Raw genomic sequence first — 21,446 nt, forward strand, 5'->3', positions numbered from 1 at the left:
TCTTTTCTTGATCATCAAAGAAGCGTTTCGCTTTGAGCGAAATCGTGTAAATAACAGGCAATTTGCTTTCGTTTTGAATACCATCTTCTGTATGTATAATGAAAAAGTTGCAGGATAAACAGAATACCCGGTCACTATCTTACAATACAAGTTTTATTTTGGTGTCGACAGGGAAAACAGAGATGACCCTGCAAAACCTCCTCATCTCATCTCTCATCTCATCGCAAAAACGATAGCAGCATCGATATCAATTATAGCAAAATAAAAATTGTTGAACGTTGGAAATATTGCAAGTACATTCATTATTTACATAATCCAGTAATTAGAATAATCATTTATTTCATTAGACTTAATAATTTGCGAATCCCATACACCGCCTGCAAGGAGACGACCTTGGCCTATCGCTACCCACGATGCTCTCGATCGTGGTCTTGTTATGTAACTTTCCATGGGATATTAAATCTAGATATATCTGTTTTCGACAGTTAAATTTCTATGAACATGTGTCAAACAAACAGTCTCAACTGCTATTCCGAGACCGTAAAAAGCAATCTTGGTCACCTCAGCCAAAACACAGGGGCACGCAAATTATGACAGAAACGTTTACTAGTAATTTGATACGTATGTCATTTAAAAGTATTGGAGACTTTTTGATATGCACGTGTATATCATGACGTTTCAAGTGGCTGCCCGTATTATTTTTTGTGAAAAATGAATTATATATATTAATATATATGTTATAAAATTAGCTTAGCTTTTTTATTGTCATTATTGTTATATACACTGTATGTGATATTTAAACGAGAACACATATTTTACATCAGAAGCCAATGATATATATAATGTAAGTATCGGTTAGCTTGTATAATGTATAATAATAATAATAATATATAAGCCCACCCTTCCCGACTCCCTTATTTCATGATGCATACACTTATATGCAAGAACCTATAACTGGAATGGAGAGTACCGTTGTCGTTAGTGATAATAATGACAATAACAACATGAGCTACCTGATGACATCGCAGGCGCACACATATTTTGTTAAAATAAAAAAATCATTATATGTCTTGGTAGTATTCTTTAAAGTCAAGGCCGGCAACTCGGTCATGTGTCCTACGGCACCCCACTTCACTATAAGCAAATTATACATGACCGGATTTCGGAAATGTTTATCTTTAATTTAACGTATCATTGAATGCCAACACTTAGACACAACTGGAGAAATTCTGTCGATATTCCAAACTACTAGCTCTCCTAGTCTAAAATCCCATTAGCATACTGTGGTGATAGGTCTTGCGGTTACAAAATGACATGTGGTCGCGGGGGTCATCTCGGCATCAATACTATGATGCGTCGCTAGAATAAAGTACATGTAGGTCAGTTGTAGTTACATTTTAATCAATAGTTTTAATATCTACTACTGATATACCAAACTGCATATATAAAGTCATAATCATATACACTTGTTAAGGAGCAGTTATGGTAATGTGAAATATCATTATAGTGGTCCCAGTTTATTAGTCAAGCAGACGATACATTGTACACTAGGTATAGTGATAAGCCACAGACATGTCCAAGCAACCTTCGATATAAAAGTATAGTTAGTATATATATGTATGTGTTATGGTATCGAAGGTGATACTAATAATGTGTCAAGTACCTGTGCTAGGCCTAGTCCAAATACATAATAATCTCGCGGTGTATATTATTTACGCTTTTGCTAGTTTTGTAAGCTTTGCTATTATTGTTACAAGACACGATCTACGGCGGTTATGTCAGAAAAATACCCGTCTATCAGAAACAAATATAAGAATGTATACTTTAGATAGATATGTTAATATATATTGTTTGAGGACTGACACAAGGTGTCATAAATGCACAAAGCAGTATCGATCAAATAAAAGCATGTAGCTGTGTAACGTAACGTGTTTTTGTTTCTTCTTGTATTGCAGTCTCAGGTTTTATTCTTGAAAAAAATAACTGAAAAGGCAATTTATTGAAATAGAGGTGTAAACTACTAAAAATTACATAACAGGGATGTGAACTTTTTATTAATGTACATTCACTATGCCGGAGTGCCTTACAACACAGCATTCAAATATCTATATAAAGTAGTACATTAATAACCGCACTCATTGAAAAAGATTAAAGAGCAACGTGCTGGATGTCTAGACTTGACGGTCTTACCAAAATGACAGGTTAGTCAAAATACGCAACTTTGAAACCCGACTAGGCGCGTCGAAATCAGAAACACGCCTGATGTAAATAAGGCAATACTTCCCTGTTGAGTTTCTATTTTGGTCTTTAATAGTTTAATGTCCTATTAACAGTGCAGGCCATTTAAAGACATGCCAGGGTCGTTGGTCGAGAAATTCCGGAATATTCTGATAAAAAGCACCGACCAACGGCCTGTACCTGTTAACTCCCCTACATGGGATTCGAACTCGCGACCTAAAAGTGGAGAGTTGGTGGTAGCTTGCCGGGACATCTTAACCACGCGGCTCCTGTGAACGTTCTCTCACAACGAAATAAAACAATACCATAGAAACATGCTTGTTAATGTTTAGACCTATAGAATAATGTGTATTGTGAGGAGAACTGATGATGTCCAATTGAAGTGGCATTTGAGCAAACACTAAGATTGTACCGATGAGCCCGACCGATCACGTTTATACATATCAAATTACGTTTAACACACCTCAAACATGTTACTGATAACTCACAAAACTTGGGGCTACTATATAATTCATCATATAGTCGTTACACTAATGGAAACTAGCTTTAATAAAACGCAAGCTACCTCTGTATATGCCCATTTGTTATTTGACTGCATGCTTGCCTGCATCTGCCTAAACATGGCCTAAATAATGCACATTGCACGTGCTGTCATGCTCCAGTACTTTATTTGGCTTTCAGTGTTGTATTGATTTTCTAGGTATGATCTATGATAACCTCAAGAATAATTCATGTCATTCTGGAAGCAAACAACCGGAACTAGGTTTCTTTTTGATGTTTTATTAAATGTGTTTAGTTTACAACGTTTTCAGGACAATCAATAGACTATTAGTCTGATACCTGTCGCCATGGATGATAGCACACGACCTCTACAGATAACAGATAAACCATCTGTATATATACACCATATGTAGAATAAGGTAACAGATAATATAAAGGCGATCCTCCATGTCATGCATCATTGACCATGTCATAAAAGGATTTCTCCGATGTGTGACGATAACTTTTTATAAACCTTCGTAAATTGGATATAATTAACACAGCAACGTAAATGAAATGCAATATTTATTTATGAATGGATGTCTTTGTTCTGTATCTTAGCTACATAAACTAAATACACTGTGTTTATTAATATTATAAGACTCTTTCATATGTGGATGTGAAGGATAGGGATATTCTACCCGAGGGCCACAAAATGAGGATGAAATATCCCTATCCTTCATATACACATATGAAATGGTATTTTTCTCTTATTCTTCGACATTTTATTGCAATTTTACAACTTCATTTATATTTTCCTCTACTATTTCGAAATAAAATATAAAAAACGCAACTGCAAAATTCCGTTGTTTGTATGTTTTGAAGTTAATCCACCCTAGTTTCTGAAACAAATGTTAAAATTCTACATAGAAAGTAGTAATTGTGTTGATGTTGTGACGTCACGAGGCTTTATTGCATAAATAGCAATGTAATACAGCCTAGGGCGACATGTGTATTAAATGAAGAGAAAGAGCGATAATCATCTTGAACGAAATATTTACACGGCTAATTTAACCTACCAACACGCTTATAACTGCGATTTGGGTAATAAGGAAACGGAAGTAACAAATTTGCTAAAATTATGCATGCTCATAAATCTTGGCGTGATGTATCTTATGACATAATTTTTATAATTACGAAAACCAAATCGAGGGAGAAATTTGGGGTCAAACATACACAAATCAACATTTTCATCATTACTTTCTGTTTAATTCGACTTAGCAAACAAACGCTAAAAGGTGATAAACAGAGAGTCTACACATAAAAATTTAAGTAATTCTGAATAAAACGGTATCTTTGGTTTTTGAAAATATCATGAAGAACGACCACAAGACGGTCTTGGAAATTGGTGGTATTTCGCAGGTTTCCAGTAAATTTCCACGACAGATGAGATTTCGGGACTTGTGGGACGCATTCCTTCAAAGCTATTCTGAACGATTTGATCGACGAGTGGACCATTCTCAAATTGATCGTAATTACGACAGTTCTGTTAATGTTATTATATAATTACTTAGATTTATAAAATGTTTTATAAGTCTTGCAATGATATCTAAATATTTGTTGGGGTTTGTTATTGGGGAAATTGCTGCTGTTTGGGGCGTTCAAGAGCACACAGGAATGTTATATAACTAACGCCCCCTGGTAGAAAGCATGTGCATGGTAAAGTTGTGTCACTTGTGTATCTGGTTAGAACCGGTTCGGATTGATGTTGAAAGCCGCCTCGCTTTTCTAGTTACAATCGGCAATATCAGGTAAATAGGCCTAGTTATGTATTTTACTTGTAATAATAATAATAATAATAATAATAAAAAACAGAACAAAAACAATAGGTCTTTTCACCAAAATGGTGAAAAGCCCTAAAAACAGAACAAAAACAATAGGTCTTTTCACCAAAATGGTGAAAAGCCCTAATGAACAGTTCACCAAGTGCGTAGACCAAAAGGGAGGTTTCAGAAGGGTGTGGCTTATGCGATACCATGCTAATTCCCCAAACTAAATAGCCACATCCTGATGGACCTCCGAATCACAGAATTGGGGAAAATACCCAAAACCCCAGCAAACACTGGGTGACAGATGCGTGAAAAAATGTAATGAATAGAATATTCCTTCAGTTATTTCTTGATGAAACCACTGATATTTCATCTTGTGAGATAAAAGATTACTGGTATTCATCAAGAAACGAGGAATATTTCCTATATCTTCAATCAATGATAAAATCACATTTTTGGTATCTATATATTAACTAGAGTATGGAGTAAATATAAAAGGAAAATATTGAACCTGTTTCCTTTTTAGGTGAACGCAATAACTTGAGTAAATATGCACTAAGCCTAATGAAACTTTATATTTAGACTAAAATTGGAAAGATCTCAGACAAGTTCCAAGATCCTTGGGGTAAATCCTTTAAAATTTTGGCTCTGACCCCCAGGGGCAGGAGGGGCTCCTTTAATCGAGAACCTGGGAACGAATGTATAAATGCCGCCCCGAGAGGGCGGAGTATTGTCCTAGAGTTCTGCATGGATTGTAACCAAAATTAGCCACAAACATCCTTGGGGGAAGGGGAACAGAACTTGTATAAATTTTGGCTCTGATCCCCCAGGGGCAAGAGGGGCGGGGCCCAATAGGGGAAATAAAGATAAATCCTTTAAGTCGCTACTAGTCATAGAGTTTTGAATGGAATGTAACCTTTGGCCACAAACATCCTTGTGGGAAGGGGAACAGAACTTGTATAAATTTTGGCTCTGACCCCCCGGGGGCAGGAGGGGCGGGGCCCTATAGGGATAATAGAGGTAAATCCTTTAAATCGCTACTAGTCATAGAGTTCTACATGGATTGTAACCAAATTTGGCCACAAACATCCTTGGGGGAAGGGGAACAGAACTTGTACAAATTTTGGCTCTGGCCCCTCGGGGGCTGGAGGGGTGGGGCCCAATAGTGGAAATAGAGGTAAATCCTTAAAATTGCTACTAGTCTTAGAGTTCTGCATGAAATGTAACCAAATTTGGCCAGAAACATCCTTGGGGTATAAGAACTGTGTTTGTATAAATTTTGGCTCTGGTTCCGGGGGGCAGGAGGGGTGGGGCCCCAATTGGGGAATTATAGGTAATTCCTATAAATCGGTACTTGTCCTAGAGTTCTGCATGGATTGTAACCAAATTTGGTCAGAAACATCCTTTGGGGTAGGAGAACAGAACTTGTATAAATTTTTGGTCTGACCCTCCAGGGGCAGGAGAGGGGGGGGGGTGGCGCCCTATAGGGGAAATAGAGGTGAATCCTTTAAATCGCTACTAGTCTTAGAGTTCTGCATGGAATGTAACCAAATTTGGCCAGAAACATCCTTGGGAGAATAAGAACTGTGTTTGTATAAATTTTGGCTCTGGTTCCGGGGGGTAGGAGGGGCGGGGCCCAATAGGGGAATTATAGGTAATTCCTATAAATCGTTACTTGTCCTAGATTTCCTTTAAATCGGTACTTGTCCTAGAGTTCGGCATGGAATGTAACCAAATTTGGCCACAAACATCTTTTTTGGAAGGGGAACAGAACTTGTATAAATTTTGGCTCTGGTCCCCCCGGGGGCAGAACGGGTGGGGCCCAATAGGGGAAATAGAGGTAAATCCTATAAATCGTTACTTGTCCTAGATTTCCTTTAAATCGCTACTAGTCATAGAGTTCTGCATGGATTGTAACCATATTTGGCCATAAACATCCTTGGGGGAAGGGGAACAGAACTTGTATAAATTTTGGCTCTGACCCCCTGGGGGCAGGAGGGGTGGGGCCCAATAGGGGATTTAGAGGTTAATATTAAAATTCCTTCAGAAAAGAAACAATGAACCTGTATTCAGAAAATTACTTGGCATTACAAACCAGGTGAGCGATACAGGCCCTCTGGGCCTCTTGTTTAGAATTTAATCACCATTTTCTTGAAGGGCGTGGTATGAAATTAATCTTTGTTTCTCGATTCCCATTGATAGGCATCTCAATTTTTAGACTACTTAGAATAATTAACAATGGTCTGTATATTTAGAATAAAAAGCAAAGTACAATATATTTAGAATTATAAACAATGACCAATATATTTCAGTTTGCATTTAACAGTTCAGTAGCATCATATATGCTTTCCAAATGTTTTCAGATGTTTTTTATTGTTTTAAGTAAGAAAAATGCAGGGAAAATAATTAGATTGGAGTGTTGTTGTCATTCAGTGGTGGGCACCATTATCCTGCTAGATATTACAAGCTGTGAAATGATTTATCAGAGGGAAATCTTGATATTTTGGAATCTTTTGGATGTTTCAGGAACAGTTGTCATGCTGGATAATGTGGATGATGTATTAAACCAAAATAACAAAACATTACGGGAGTTCATCAAAATGCTTTTGAAGAAACTACAACGAAAGTGTAAGGTAAGATTAGCAGTAGAATCTTGAAAAATGGAGCCAAACAAATAAAAGAACAATCAGGGAATGACTTATTATTGAAACAATTTTTTGTATATTTTATTGATTTAGAGGCAGAAACTAAAACGATGGTTATCCAATGATTTAGACATGAAATTGTATTTATTTTATTTATGTCCCCATTGGATTCAGATAGTATGTATATTATGTAGATACTCCACATTTTACAAGTCTATAACAGTACACAATCTGTACATGACATGTCACAGAAATATTGTGAAAGATTTGATCTGCTTATCGTCACAAGATTAATGAAATTTCTTAATTTGGCTCTATTGATAGAAAAGAACTTTTTGGATAAACAACAGCGTTCGAAATTAACGCCTGTCCGTCTGCCTGTGACCGACAACTTTATAGTCGGGGAGAGAGTTTTTGCCCTGTAGCTGGTCCTTTGACCTGCAAATTTTTGTTCAGATAGAGGATATATACTGCGTATAGTGCGCACCCTCAACTTTTCACTTGATAAATTATGAAAAAAGTGTGCACTATACGCGCAAAAATACAGTATATACAAAACAAAAATTAATAGTAGAATTGTAGAAAGGTTGAAGATCAAACTGTACAAAACTAATTTTTCGTAATATTCTGGTGTTCAGTCAACTTTGTTGAGAGTGCACGATACTAATCTGGATATGCGGATATATTTTGTTAGTAAAACCATTACTTTGCTGGTATAGTCTTGTAATTGTATTAACTACAAGGATGAATTCTAACTTTGTAAGGACCAGTACCTTTCAGTCAGGACCAGTAACTTTTTGGGTCAACAGTAACAAATCCTTAAGGGATAAACAATAATAAACTACTTTATTACATATTCCTCCTTATGTGCATGGCATGACCAAAATACAGTACAAAGGACAGCAGATCAAAAAAGGTGACCTCTGCTGATTTTTTCAGCACATTTTGTTAAAAAAGTAATGTAGGTTGTTGTAGTTATGTTATAAAAACTAACTTGTGTTCATTTCATATGAGTTTTGAACTTCTAAGACTTGTTTCATATAATCTCATATGAAACGAATATTCATTTCAGATCGTATATATTTATATATAGTATAACCCCTCTAACTCGAATTCCTCGAATATCTCCCATTTGTCGAATTGATTGCACGGTCCTGACCGTGTCCCTATATATTTTATGTAACAAAACCCCTGATAACTTGAACAGATATAATACACCTTTTTTCCATTTGATATTGCTATCAAAAACCATTTTCATAAAAATTCAAAATACTGAAAATTAAAATGTCATTGGCATGCATTGTTCGAGACCAAATATTTTTACAGTCGACGATCGATCATGACCAACCTCAGAGGAGTCAAATACCTTGTATTCCTCGAACTATTGATGTGGTACCCTTCTGTTCGAGTTATAGGGGTTTTACTGTATGTCTAAATTGTTGTAATCATTCTTTATGCTGACAGGTCGGAGTGATTATCACAAGTCGTGTGAGCCTTATGCTTAACAGCTCTGATAAAGACGATTTAAGAGATCTAATGTACGCTGTGGAGGTTAGAAGGCTGCAGACAGAACATGCCAAGGAATTGATCAGAAAATGCACTCCAAGAGTAAGATGTGTAGTCAGAACAGAAAATCATTCTTTTGAACCCATTGTATTCCCACTTTCTGTCAACTCGGATGTTATAGAAAAATCTTGTATTGAAACTTTTTGTGATGACAACATTTCGGTAAAACACCATAAGGCTTGTTGCAATTTCTGTAAGCAAGTAAATTATGTATATGTACCTGTATGTCTTTTCATTTCTTCATCTTTGTACTAATGTGTTAATTACAGTATAAGTAATGTGTTAAGATTTTTTAATGAACTTAAATAAGCATGTTTGTATAACAAATAATAAATCTCTTGCATGATAAACAAAGCTTGCCTTTACTTTTCTCGAACTATAAAATGGCTAAATCACTTCCTGTATGTCTTTATCAGGGTCTGGTTAGTGACACAGAAGAGGACAGCCTTGTTGAGGTGACAGAGGGTATCCCTCTAGCTTTACGTACAGTATGTAGTATCCTGAAAAACTGTTATGGACAGGTCAAAGCTGCAGCCCTGATACACCACATGAGGAGCAGTAATGAAAGACTGGCTTTGGTTGGCATGGAAACATGTCTCCAGGAGAGTTTTGATAGACTTGACATGGAGATGAAGGAAATCTTAATGCAGTTAACAATATTCAAGATGTCACCTATTGACCTTGATGCTGCTAATGCAGTGCTAGAGGCTGATGGTGCTCTACCAACAAATTTGAAACTGTTTCATTTGAAAAGATATCACCTTGTTGAGGTCCAAGACACCACCATTCAGACTCAGGGAAATCGCAATGAGGACATGATGCCCATGCCGAAAGAACTGAAAGACAACAATAGAAAAGTTCTTTACTCTCTACACCCCCTAGTGTATCAATTTCTGAACAAACGGAAAGACAAATTTGAAGAAGTACTGGTACCTGCTAAAGAAAGGTTTTTTAAATACATGGAAAGAATAATTTCAATAATTGCGAAAGAGAGAACAGATTTCTATAGTAGTGTTGCAGTATGCATTAGAGAGTATAACATTCACATTCAGAGCTACTTCGACATTGCAATAGAACTTTCAAGGAATCAAAAGGCTGGAATATTTCAATTAGATGTAAAGAAATCAAACCGTATTTTAGAGATAGGCCGACTAGCACTATCACAGGACAGGCAGCTTGAATGGTTGAAGTGGATAATCACAGTGGCTGAAACAAATCACCAAGTTGAACAGGAGATTTTCTTCCGAGGCTACATGATACAACTGCAGACTGAAATGAACTTACTTTCAGAAATTCCAGGCACTATAGATGCTACAGAGAAAAAAACAAATATTAGGAGGCCTAGTCCTGGTATGAAGGTTGTTTTAGGAAGCTTTTACCATAAAAAGGCACTGTATTTCAAAAAAATTGATGAGCGAATAAAGGCAATGGAGAGCCTGACAAAGGCGCAGCAGTATTTAGAGGACAGAAGGATTGAACCTTTGACTTATGTAATTATGATACTTGCCAATGTTTATAACGACTTTGGTTGCATGTACTACCAGCATGACTCAGACAAATGTATGAGATATCATGAAAAAGCAGTTTCAAAGGCGTTGGAGTCAAGGTTTGGTGAGGATCATCCAGATGTGGACATGTTCAGAACTAATCGTGCAGTTTGTCAGCTGTCAGTTGTATTGAAAGATACGTTGGAAAAGTCAACTTATGATCGGTACATTGAAGAGGCGCTGACACATTTCAACGATGTTATAAGGAAACATAGGCAGCGAGGAACAGACACAAGGGAAGAGTATGCTCTGGCCCTGAGGAACAGATCAGTTCTGTACTTAGAGTTGAAACGCTATGAGGAATCACTTTCAGATGCTAAAAAGTGTCTTGAAGTAAGGAAAGCATTTCTGAAGGAACCTCATGAGGATTTGACATTAAGTTACAGCAAAATCGCCCGTATCTTTTATAACTGGGGGGACTACGAGCTTGGCAAAAAGAACATAGGTTTGTATTTATGTACATTTATTTGAGAAAGATGTCTTTTTTGGGTCTTCAGATCAAAGTATTATGCCTCTCAACATATACCATTTTTCTTTGATTCCCTTATCTTGGAGTGCATGCATGCTTCAACATTTTGCCTTTTTAACTTTTTTGTCACACTCTTTTTGCTTTTTTGTCTTCATAATGCAAATGATGTGTGTCGATTAGGTGAAGTACACCTCCAATATGTAATTTAACACCAAAAGCCATTTGAAAACAATATAAGGATTCTGAAATCATTTCAACAACTTTTATTTGATCTTGTTGACAGGTGAAGGGATGAAGCACTTTAAGGATGCCATACATTACTTTGATCTGGCGTTTGAGAGGATAGAGAAAGGAGGACTGTCTATAGATCAGGACGAGTATGCTGACACAAGGAAATACCACTTGTTGGCTGTCAAAAGGGCAGACAGAAATAGGAAACAGCATTTGGAACAGGAATATCAGGTAGCATACTGTGCCTCTTAACAATCATGTACTGTATATATCTCGAAATGATCATTGTGTAAAAACTTCCATGGTATTCGTTGTTGCTATGAAATCATGAATATAGAAATAATGAAAGTTGATCAATACAAATATCACTTCAGTCATTATCAGAAAGGCTAACTATGAATATTTCTACTCTCAAAATGGTTTTGAAAACTGGCCAGGAGTGGTTATAAGTGTCAAACATTCTACCACTATCCAGTAAAAATCAGTTCAAAAACCATTAAGTGTCAAACATTCTACCACTATCCAGGAAAAATAAGTTCAAAAACCATTAAGTGTCAAACATTCTACCACTATCCAGGAAAAATCAGTTCAAAAACCATTAAGTGTCAAACATTCTACCACTATCCAGGAAAAATCAGTTCAAAAACTATTAAGTGTCAAACATTCTACCACTATTCAGGAAAAATCAGTTCAAAAACCATAAAGTGTCAAACATTCTACCACTATCCAGTAAAAATCCTTTTGTTACAAGTTCATGAACCATTTGGGACAGTTACGAGACACTGACTGTATGTGTAACATTTTGATATATGGTGTCAACCTTCATCAAGAAAAGCCCACAGCTGAATGACATATAGCCACCACACTATTTATATGTTATGGGTGGTGGTGGGTTTACATATAGCCACCACACTATTTATATGTTATGGGTGGTGGTGGGTTTACATATAGCCACCACACTATTTATATGTTATGGGTGGTGGTGGGTTTACATATAGCCACCACACTATTTATATGTTATGGGTGGTGGTGGGTTTACATATAGCCACCACACTATTTATATGTTATGGGTGGTGGTGGGTTTACATATAGCCACCACACTATTTATATGTTATGGGTGGTGGTGGGTTTACATGTAGCCACCACACTATTTATATGTTATGGGTGGTGGTGGGTTTACATGTAGCCACCACACTATTTATATGTTATGGGTGGTGGTGGGTTTACATAAAGCCACCACACTATTTATATGTTATGGGTGGTGGTGGGTTTACATATAGCCACCACACTATTTATATGTTATGGGTGGTGGTGGGTTTACATATAGCCACCACACTATTTATATGTTATGGGTGGTGGTGGGTTTACATATAGCCACCACACTATTTATATGTTATGGGTGGTGGTGGGTTTACATGTAGCCACCACACTATTTATATGTTATGGGTGGTGGTGGGTTTACATATAGCCACCACACTATTTATATGTTATGAGTGGTGGTGGGTTTACATATAGCCACCACACTATTTATATGTTATGGGTGGTGGTGGTTTTACATATAGCCACCACACTATTTATATGTTATGGGTGGTGGTGGGTTTACATATAGCCACCACACTATTTATATGTTATGGTTGGTGGTGGGTTTGGCAGTTTCCTTGCTTCGCTAAACCTACAGAACACCAGGTAGGTCCATATATGGCACTGGCTGTAAATAGGATGTAAAACAGATTAAAACTAATCATGCTTTACCAGTTTTTAGCCCACCATTTGATAATGGTGGGCTATTCAAATCGCCTTTCATACATGGTCCGTGGCATGTCTGTCCGTCCGTTAACAATTTTTGCTACAGCTATTTCTCAGAAAGTACTAAAGGATTCTTTCTCAAATTTCATATGTAGATTCCCTAGGGCCTTAGTTGTGCATATTGTATTTTTGGACCGATCAGACAAGATGACCTATAGCAGCCATTACTAGACTAACAATCTGTGTGAGTTCTTGTTGTGTTACTCTTCCTTTTATAAATCCCATTATATGTTAGTATGTTTCAGTTTTCTATTTTGTTGTCACAGGAGCTGGAATACAGAAGATCTGTTACTTGTGGTAGAGAGGATAGTGGTGATGCCTCAAGTGACAATGACGACCAGAATTCCAGCAGTGACAGTCTAAGTAGTGATTTAAAGACAGACAGTTCAGAGGACGAACAACAACAGGACGGACAACCCCAGGGTGAACAATCCCAGGAAGGACAACCCAAGGGTGAACACACAGAAATAGTATCGTTAACAACTCAAAAAACCGAAGACCTGACCTTCCAAACACCGCTGCCTAAAGGTAAAGGAATTTATGAACATCAGGATTCGGGATACATCAGTGGAAGTAGTACCAGTTCATACCATCATCATTCATCTCATCGACTGTCGAGACAAGAATCCTTTGAAGATCTTGGTAGACCAAGACTGAAATCAAACACATCAGGATCTTCAGAAGTCTTTCACTCTAGCCCCCTAACCACATCTATGAACGAATTGATGCAGAAAGTAAATTCAAGAAAGTCATTCAAAAGCAAAGGTAGTTTAATTATATTCTTTAATACACTGGTACAACATTAGAGTTGATTAGAAAGTCATGGTAATAACTTTCATATGGGTATTTTATTAACTTAATGATACAAGACCATGTTTGAGTGAATATTGGTGTACTAGCTTTAATTTAATTCATTTCGCTACACATTTAAAATTTCTGTTATTCTGTCATTTTGCAAGTATAATGCAGACTAATTTGATCATTTTGTCTCTGTATTCAGTCATAAGACTCTTCTTTGTTAGTCATGGACAATGAGTTGAGACAAAGCATTACATTTCTGTTGGTGATGGCAGCAACATCTCGATGTTTCTGTTATGTCATCTGATATGGTTGCCTCACATTATGAATACTTTCATGCTAGACAATGTCACCTCAATTAACAGAGAATTACCATATGCTAAACATGTGTTGTAGAATTTGATTTTTGGCATTAATTTCCACTTTTTACCTTGTTATGTAATATTTGATTGAATTGTAATTATAAAGAATACAGTACCTTAACTCATTTAGTCAGATATGGGTTTTCAGGTCATGTATTTGAGGGTAAAACATGTGAATTTTCTATATTATATTTTTACAGTTCTACTGATAGTAAAAATTAACATTATGCAATTTTCATCAACTTATTTCCAGGACTTCACTCCATTTAAATCATTAAATTTGTAAATCTTCTGCTTCTTGAAGCTGTTCTGTCTATGAATTTGTAGATCTTCTTATTCAAACTGAGTGAGGTTCTGTACTGTATCAAAAGTACAATGTATGTTGAATTGATGGGAATGTTTTTTAAAAAAGCTATAAGATGATTATACATAATTCCTCTAAAATTTACTGCCTAATTCAAGATTTTGTTACATTTCACAATTACTTTGTCAACAGGGAGAAGTTCTTCACAACAAGATGAGATAATCTACCAGAGGGAGAAACTTGTGAGAGGTAACAGTGACCCAATCATTCGTCACAAACTCCAGCCAGCACACTGCAACACCCCTTCAAAGGCTATGACAGGGAGTGATGAAGGTCAAGGTGACTCAGTCTCACTGGAGAATGAAGGTCAAGGTGACCCAGTCACACTGGAGAATGACGGTCAAATTGACACAGATAATGATATTAGACATGTCCAAGTCATAGGAAAACGAAACATTCCAGAGGACACTGAAACTCGTATGGTACCAGAAAAGATGCTGAAGAAGGATTAATTCCTGATGAAAGTCTACATTAAATTCTGGAGTTCATAAAGTAGCTGTCAATCATTATATATATATATTTCAAAGACCTGCCAAGGTCTCAATGAAGTAGTAAGGCCCTGTTTAGTAGGATTCATAGTATCCTACATCATAACAGACCATGTCACGTAAAGAGTGACAATGATGTAAAAAAAAATACATTATTTAGTTTTAATAAAAGTTCTTGGACACATATTTTTATATTGTGAACCTCACCTTTCCAAATGTCCTATATATACAAATTTATCTTGTGCTGATTGACTTAGTGTCCTTTACCAGCTCACTAGAACTTTATGATTGGATGACAGGTTTGTCAAGGTAAGATAGCATGGTCATGTGCCTGAAGTAGGTCAATATGTTGATGTTTGATCTGCTTCAAAAAAAAGATTTGATTCCTATTTTACCTTAGACAATTTCATCAACTTATGAACTCATTCAACTGTAATACATGTATGTACCTAAGCGTGGTATTTTTAGATCACCCGAGATGAAGTCTCAACTTGTTAAGATACTTAAGGTAAAGAATACAGCCGAACAGAGTAAATGGCATTTTACTGTACAATGTATATACACACAGGTGTGATGTTCTTGTGATTTGATTTGTGTGTTTTATTTCTTTGCTGTATTTCCATTCAAATATTGCTATTTAATGAAACAAACTAAAATATCAATGATATTAATGTTTTGTCTAGGGCCGTTTTCGTTTATTCGGAACAACCGGTTCGACCGTTGTTTAAAATCATTATTTCAAGCATAAATCCTGACGGACCTGCAGTTTTTTATATAGGCCTGTGGGGGCTTTGTCAAGGCTCGTCTGAAAACAACTTGAAATCACCAGGTCCGTCTTTAATTAATAAACGAACAACTATAGGTCCAACCAGTCAAACCGTATAATCAAAAATGGCCTAGATCAATGGGACTATGTCACATACCACTTGATACTTCATCAGGTTTATGCGGGACTATTGTTTTTATTAGTGATGGAATTATGCTAAAAGATGATATCCTGCAGTACTGTCATTTTAGCGAGAAGATTACAAAGAGTTTTGTTCCATCACCACTGGGGATACAAGTCCTGTATAAACCTGGTACCACCTGGTGCATGAATTAGTCCAATGTGTTTATTGATTGTTAAATGTGAAGGGACCACTAATGATTTATTGTATTTTGTATAATGTAATGTGTTTTTTTTTAATTATCGGTTTCCAAATGTTTTATTAACTTTTATGCAGGGAGATGTTTTTTCACCCAACTGTCATTTAGGTAAGTTTTTGACTTAATGTCAAGATTTATATATGAGGTTGTCAGACTCCAAGAGATTCAAGCTCATTGTCTCATCTTCCATGATCACCATATTAAACAAAATAAACTTGCGTTGCATTGTAAATGCATTCATAGCATTCCATCATTGAATATTACAGAGTTATCTGTTCTTGTCAGTAGTTAGTGGTTGTTAATGTATCGGTTTGTGTGACAAAATCAGGTTATTTTCTTTAAAAAAAAATTATGCTTACAAACATGTGATATAATTACATAGATCTATATGCACCTGCAAAAGCAGATAGTTCAATTAAAACTGTAAAGTCAGAATACTAATGGACATAAAAGTCTCGTGACATCCCAATCAATTCATCATCATTAGGCTTAATAAAGTAGCTAAGCCATATCCTTGAAAATTCGTTATAAAGCATAATTATTTTGTTAATTAACAGAGATTTATGTGTGTTACAATGTAAATGTTGAAGATGTAATTAAAGCAGCAATTATATTTTAATATAGAATTTGAGATTGTCAAGCATATTGTCAAGCATGTATTTTTATTTTTTTTATGCTTGTATTAATATTTTATGATCTCCATGCCATGTGTAAGTGCTATACAAATTTATTTTAGCAAGATTTTTACAAATCATACACATTTTATATTGTTGAGTGTAAAAAGTTGTACTATTTCATTAATTGTATATATATTTTTTTCTTTTCTGGCTTTGGGATTGGAATTCCTTATACATTCCAATGAAAGTGCATTGTGTATGATATTTGTTTGTGCCTATATATAATCATGATTTGAGACAAATGCATATTAATAATGTAAAATGGTTAACGTAACTCTATGTGCAAGTTTTGGAATAGATACCCTTCTAAAACAACATCTAATTGTAGTGCCATACATAGACTAGTGAAAAATTGTAATTTTGGATTATATACATGTATATCGATGTACAGTTTTTTTTTTTATTCTTCATTTTTGTATGATAATGTATAGTTGTATCAGGGTTTTGTAGATCATTATAAGTAGGTTAAATAAGATGTGTAGATCCAATGCCCACATCACTAGTACATACATTTGGAAGGCTTAAACATGGGACCAAGACCTAGAGAGCTGTCTAAAATGTTTGACCACTTAATCTTTTGACCATCATAGTGCCTTTATACTCATCTATTCAAACTTTCTGACTAATGAATTACGCACAATATTGTTAAGTTTTGTATGAATTAAATCTTGGATGCAGCTAATAATTATTTCCTGAGATTTTGTTAATTATTTGTTTTATTTCGCAAATAATGATTACATATACATTCTATGTTTTATTGATAAAGAACATGCTTTCATTATACAATTAGGTAGATTGTACAAGGATTTATAATTTGCATTTTTACAGCTTTGATTTGTTATATATTTTAAAAGCAGAAATATTTTGTATGAATTGAAATGTTTTTATCTTTATCAAATTAAGAAGCTTTAGATTGTATAATTAACCTTAATTACTAGTAAGATTAGTATATCTAGATCAGTTAAATTTTTATGCATAAATATGTATATGTGTAATGTTTTGAGATGTTGATTTTATGCTTGTTGATTACATGTTTATAAGAATAATTGCTTTTTCCTTAATTTACTCATCCGGTCATTCTCGATAAGTGTTAACTATTACTGTCACTGTGTCAACCTTGTGGTAACACTGAAGGCATTTCAGGAAAAACCCCAGCTGACCATATACCGTATGTGACCTAAAGAGGGCACCTGCTGTAATAAGGGCACCCCTGCCTTTTTTTCTTAAAAAAATAAAATACTGCATTGTCAAGCTATCTTCCATCACAAATATACAACCCACTTACCTCTCTTTAGAATTACATGCCTATAGCGACTTCTATCGAAAATTACACTGAAGCTGAACTTAAAGTCATTACTGTGTTCTGTTATTCAATCAACCTGTTCCTTTTGATAAAAAAACCAAACTGACCCCGGGTCATTTCCCTGAGTTTTGCTGCGACATTTTACTGGTGTGGATGTAGCAATGGTGATAGTAACTCCTGGAGATCAAGGATGTAATGTTGAGTGTATACAGTAAAACCTATCTTAGTAGTAACCTCTGTATAAAGACCACCTACTTAATAAGACCACTAACCTAGGGTCCCAAATGACCAATTTCAAATAATTCAACCTCTGTATAAAGACCACCTGCTTAATAAGACCACTAACCTAGGGTCCCAAATGACCAATTTCAAATAATTCAACCTCTGTATAAAGACCACCTGCTCAATAAGACCACTAACCTAGGGTCCCAAATGACCAATTTCAAATAATCCAACCTCTGTATAAAGACCACCTGCTCAATAAGACCACTAACCTAGGGTCCCAAATGACCAATTTCAATTTCCGGGAGAGGACGTTACTAAGTTGGCAAAACTTGTGTCCAATCCCTGTTGTCAATAATTTACGACAATAAAAATATGTTTAAAATCAAACCAATTTCAAATAATTCAACCTCTGTATAAAGACCACCTGCTTAATAAGACCACTAACCTAGGGTCCCAAATGACCAATTTCAAATAATTCAACCTGTGTATAAAGACCAATTGGTTATAAAGATCATTTTACTTTTGGGTTGTCTTTATAGACAGGTTTGTCTTTATAGACAGGTGTGACTGTATATCAATACTGTACAGTAGTGTAACTCTTATTTACATAATGATAAAATTATCTGAGATCAGATATTTCTGTGTTTGCACATCACAGAGTTATCCGTCCTTGCGTGTAGATATTGTGATTACAAGCTTAATGTCACACTTTTCTAGAGAACTTTCACTCAAAAATAATGATGTCACATTGGATATCTACCCATAAGGGAGGTAACTCAGCATATATTAATCTTCAGTTTCAGTTTTTAGAAAGAACAAGTATAGATATATACCATGCGTATTCTAGAAATGTCAAAGATTTGAGTAGAAGCATTTATATTTATAAATTCTTGCCATTCATTACTTATTATATATATCATAAGAGCAAACAATCAAATAATTAATGCACCACTGATTTTGTTTGGCCAGCTCAATGATATTAACTTACATTTAATTAGTTAATTTGAAATAATACACATACATAAATAGCTATAGTTGAGGAAAATTAAAGTGTATTGTGAAATTTTATCTATGCCTAATGTTTTCAAAAGGTATTTGGCTTAATCTGTTGATCCATGAGCTGTGTAATATTTCTGTTAATATTTTGAGTTTTTTGTAAAGGTGTTTTAATTACATGTGTTATATTTTTACAATATGATAGTCCTTTGAAAGGTTTATGACTCTGTCACTGTTAATATGATGTTAATCAAATAAAACCAAACTTAGCAGCTATGTTATGCATGGTTTGACATTAGTTTGTATTTGGTCAGATAAGTATATATATATATATATATATATGTAACTGGATAATTTGAGATGAAATATATATGTATTACTGCTTACTTCATAAGATCTATCATGATGATTTAATTGTCTATCAAAAATAATCCAACAATATTGATCCTTTTTCAAATCTATTTTCTAAAGTTGTTTCTTATGTACCCCGGGTACATTGCTATTCTATCATATTTCTTATGTACCACATTGCTATTCTATCATATTTCTTATGTACCTACATTGCTATTCTATCATATTTCTTATGTACCTACATTGCTATTCTATCATATTTCTTATGTACCTACATTGCTATCCTATCATATTTCTTATGTACCTACATTGCTATCCTATCATATTTCTTATGTACCTACATTGCTATCCTATCATATTTCTTATGTACCTTCATTGCTATTCTATCATATTTCTTATGTATCTACATTACTATTCTATCTATTTTTATGTACCTACATTGCTATTCTATCGTGGCAGCATCTGCAAATTCTGTCATTTGTTTTATAAAGGTATGTCATTTATAAATATTAATATATTGATGAAAAAAAAATTATCAGAATGATCTTGGCAATATGTTACTCAGAAGTAGGTCTTTTCAATTGGAACATATTAAAATGTTAATTTACAGCAAACACATACATGTGTGGTAAATAAAATTGCTAAATTACAGATATCATTATAAAATACAGCAAATATATATATGTGTGATGGCTATAAGTGCTAATTTACAGCCAGCCGTACGAAATACAGTAAACATATATACAGTATGTGTGGTAGTTAGTTAAAGTGCTAAACTACAGCTATCAGTACAAATAACATTTAGTTTAAACAGTATTTTATTCATATAATGATACATATAATACAGTAAATAAACACATTTCGGGATCGGAAAACAAGCTTAAAACTTATATAAATTCCTTTCCCTGATTAACACATACATGTGTGGTAGCAACAGATATAAGTGCTAAACTACAGCTATCAGTACAAATAACATTAAACACATACATGTGTGGTAGCAACAGATATAAGTGCTAAACTACAGCTATCAGTACGAAATACAGCAAACACATACATGTGTGGTGGTTAAGTGCTAAACTACAGCTATCAGTACAGATAGAGCAAATACATACATGTGTGGTGGTTAAGTGCTAAACTACAGCTATCAGTACAGATAGAGCAAATACATACATGTGTGGTGGTTAAGTGCTAAACTACAGCTATCAGTACAGATAACATTAAACATATACATATGTGGTAGCAACAGATATAAGTGCTAAACTACAGCTATCAGTACAGATAGAGCAAATACATACATGTGTGGTGGCTATAAGTGTTAAATTACAGCTACCAGTATGAAATACAGCAAACACATAATGTCTACATTATTTGGACATATTCTAGTTTTTATAGAGACATGTTACAGGCCTTAGATTGGAGTTTTGTGAACAAAATCAGCCATGTGGTATTGATTACTTGCTGTATTTTTATCTACAGTGTAATCCTGTAAAACAATTGAACATGTTTTGTAGAATCTAAAGCAAGTCGATATACAGACTGAAAATAATTCTTGTGTCCGTGTACATACAGAAGTGGTTTGTGCTGTATAAATCTTGTATTTTGATCTTGTCTAATTAGTAGAATGTGTATACAAGGTAAACTGTAATAGTGATCTATTTTTCTGTGAATGTTGTTTAGTCTATTAAAGATATTACCATTATACAATATGGCTGTTGTTTTTGTATTAGAGTCTGGGTGTATTGGGGGCTATGTAGTTAACAATTATGATGGTTTTGCTAAATAATCAAAGTATAGAATTACAATATATGTGCTATCAATATTACATTATATCACATTTAATGGTAAGACCATACCGCACCAGTTCAACATATCAGTTAAAAGTCGTTTAAGGGTGGTCTCCCGTGTACCATGGAGGCAAGAGTAAT

At 34.9% G+C, this 21,446-nt stretch overlaps 1 protein-coding gene across 1 annotated transcript in view; it reads left to right on the plus strand.

Annotated features, from left to right (window-relative positions):
* The window catches only part of LOC138336354 (uncharacterized), a 28,741-nt gene extending 7,516 nt beyond the window's left edge, over nucleotides 1-21,225 (plus strand). The window contains 6 exon segments of the mRNA XM_069285803.1: nucleotides 7,074-7,180; nucleotides 8,657-8,800; nucleotides 9,175-10,750; nucleotides 11,058-11,236; nucleotides 13,078-13,576; nucleotides 14,468-21,225. Coding sequence (XP_069141904.1) covers nucleotides 7,074-7,180; nucleotides 8,657-8,800; nucleotides 9,175-10,750; nucleotides 11,058-11,236; nucleotides 13,078-13,576; nucleotides 14,468-14,787 — 2,825 coding nt within the window. The 3' untranslated portion in view covers nucleotides 14,788-21,225.
* Nucleotides 21,226-21,446: the final 221 nt, after the last annotated feature.

Source organism: Argopecten irradians, chromosome 1, assembly GCF_041381155.1.
Source record: "Argopecten irradians isolate NY chromosome 1, Ai_NY, whole genome shotgun sequence".
NCBI classification, from domain to species: domain Eukaryota; kingdom Metazoa; phylum Mollusca; class Bivalvia; order Pectinida; family Pectinidae; genus Argopecten; species Argopecten irradians.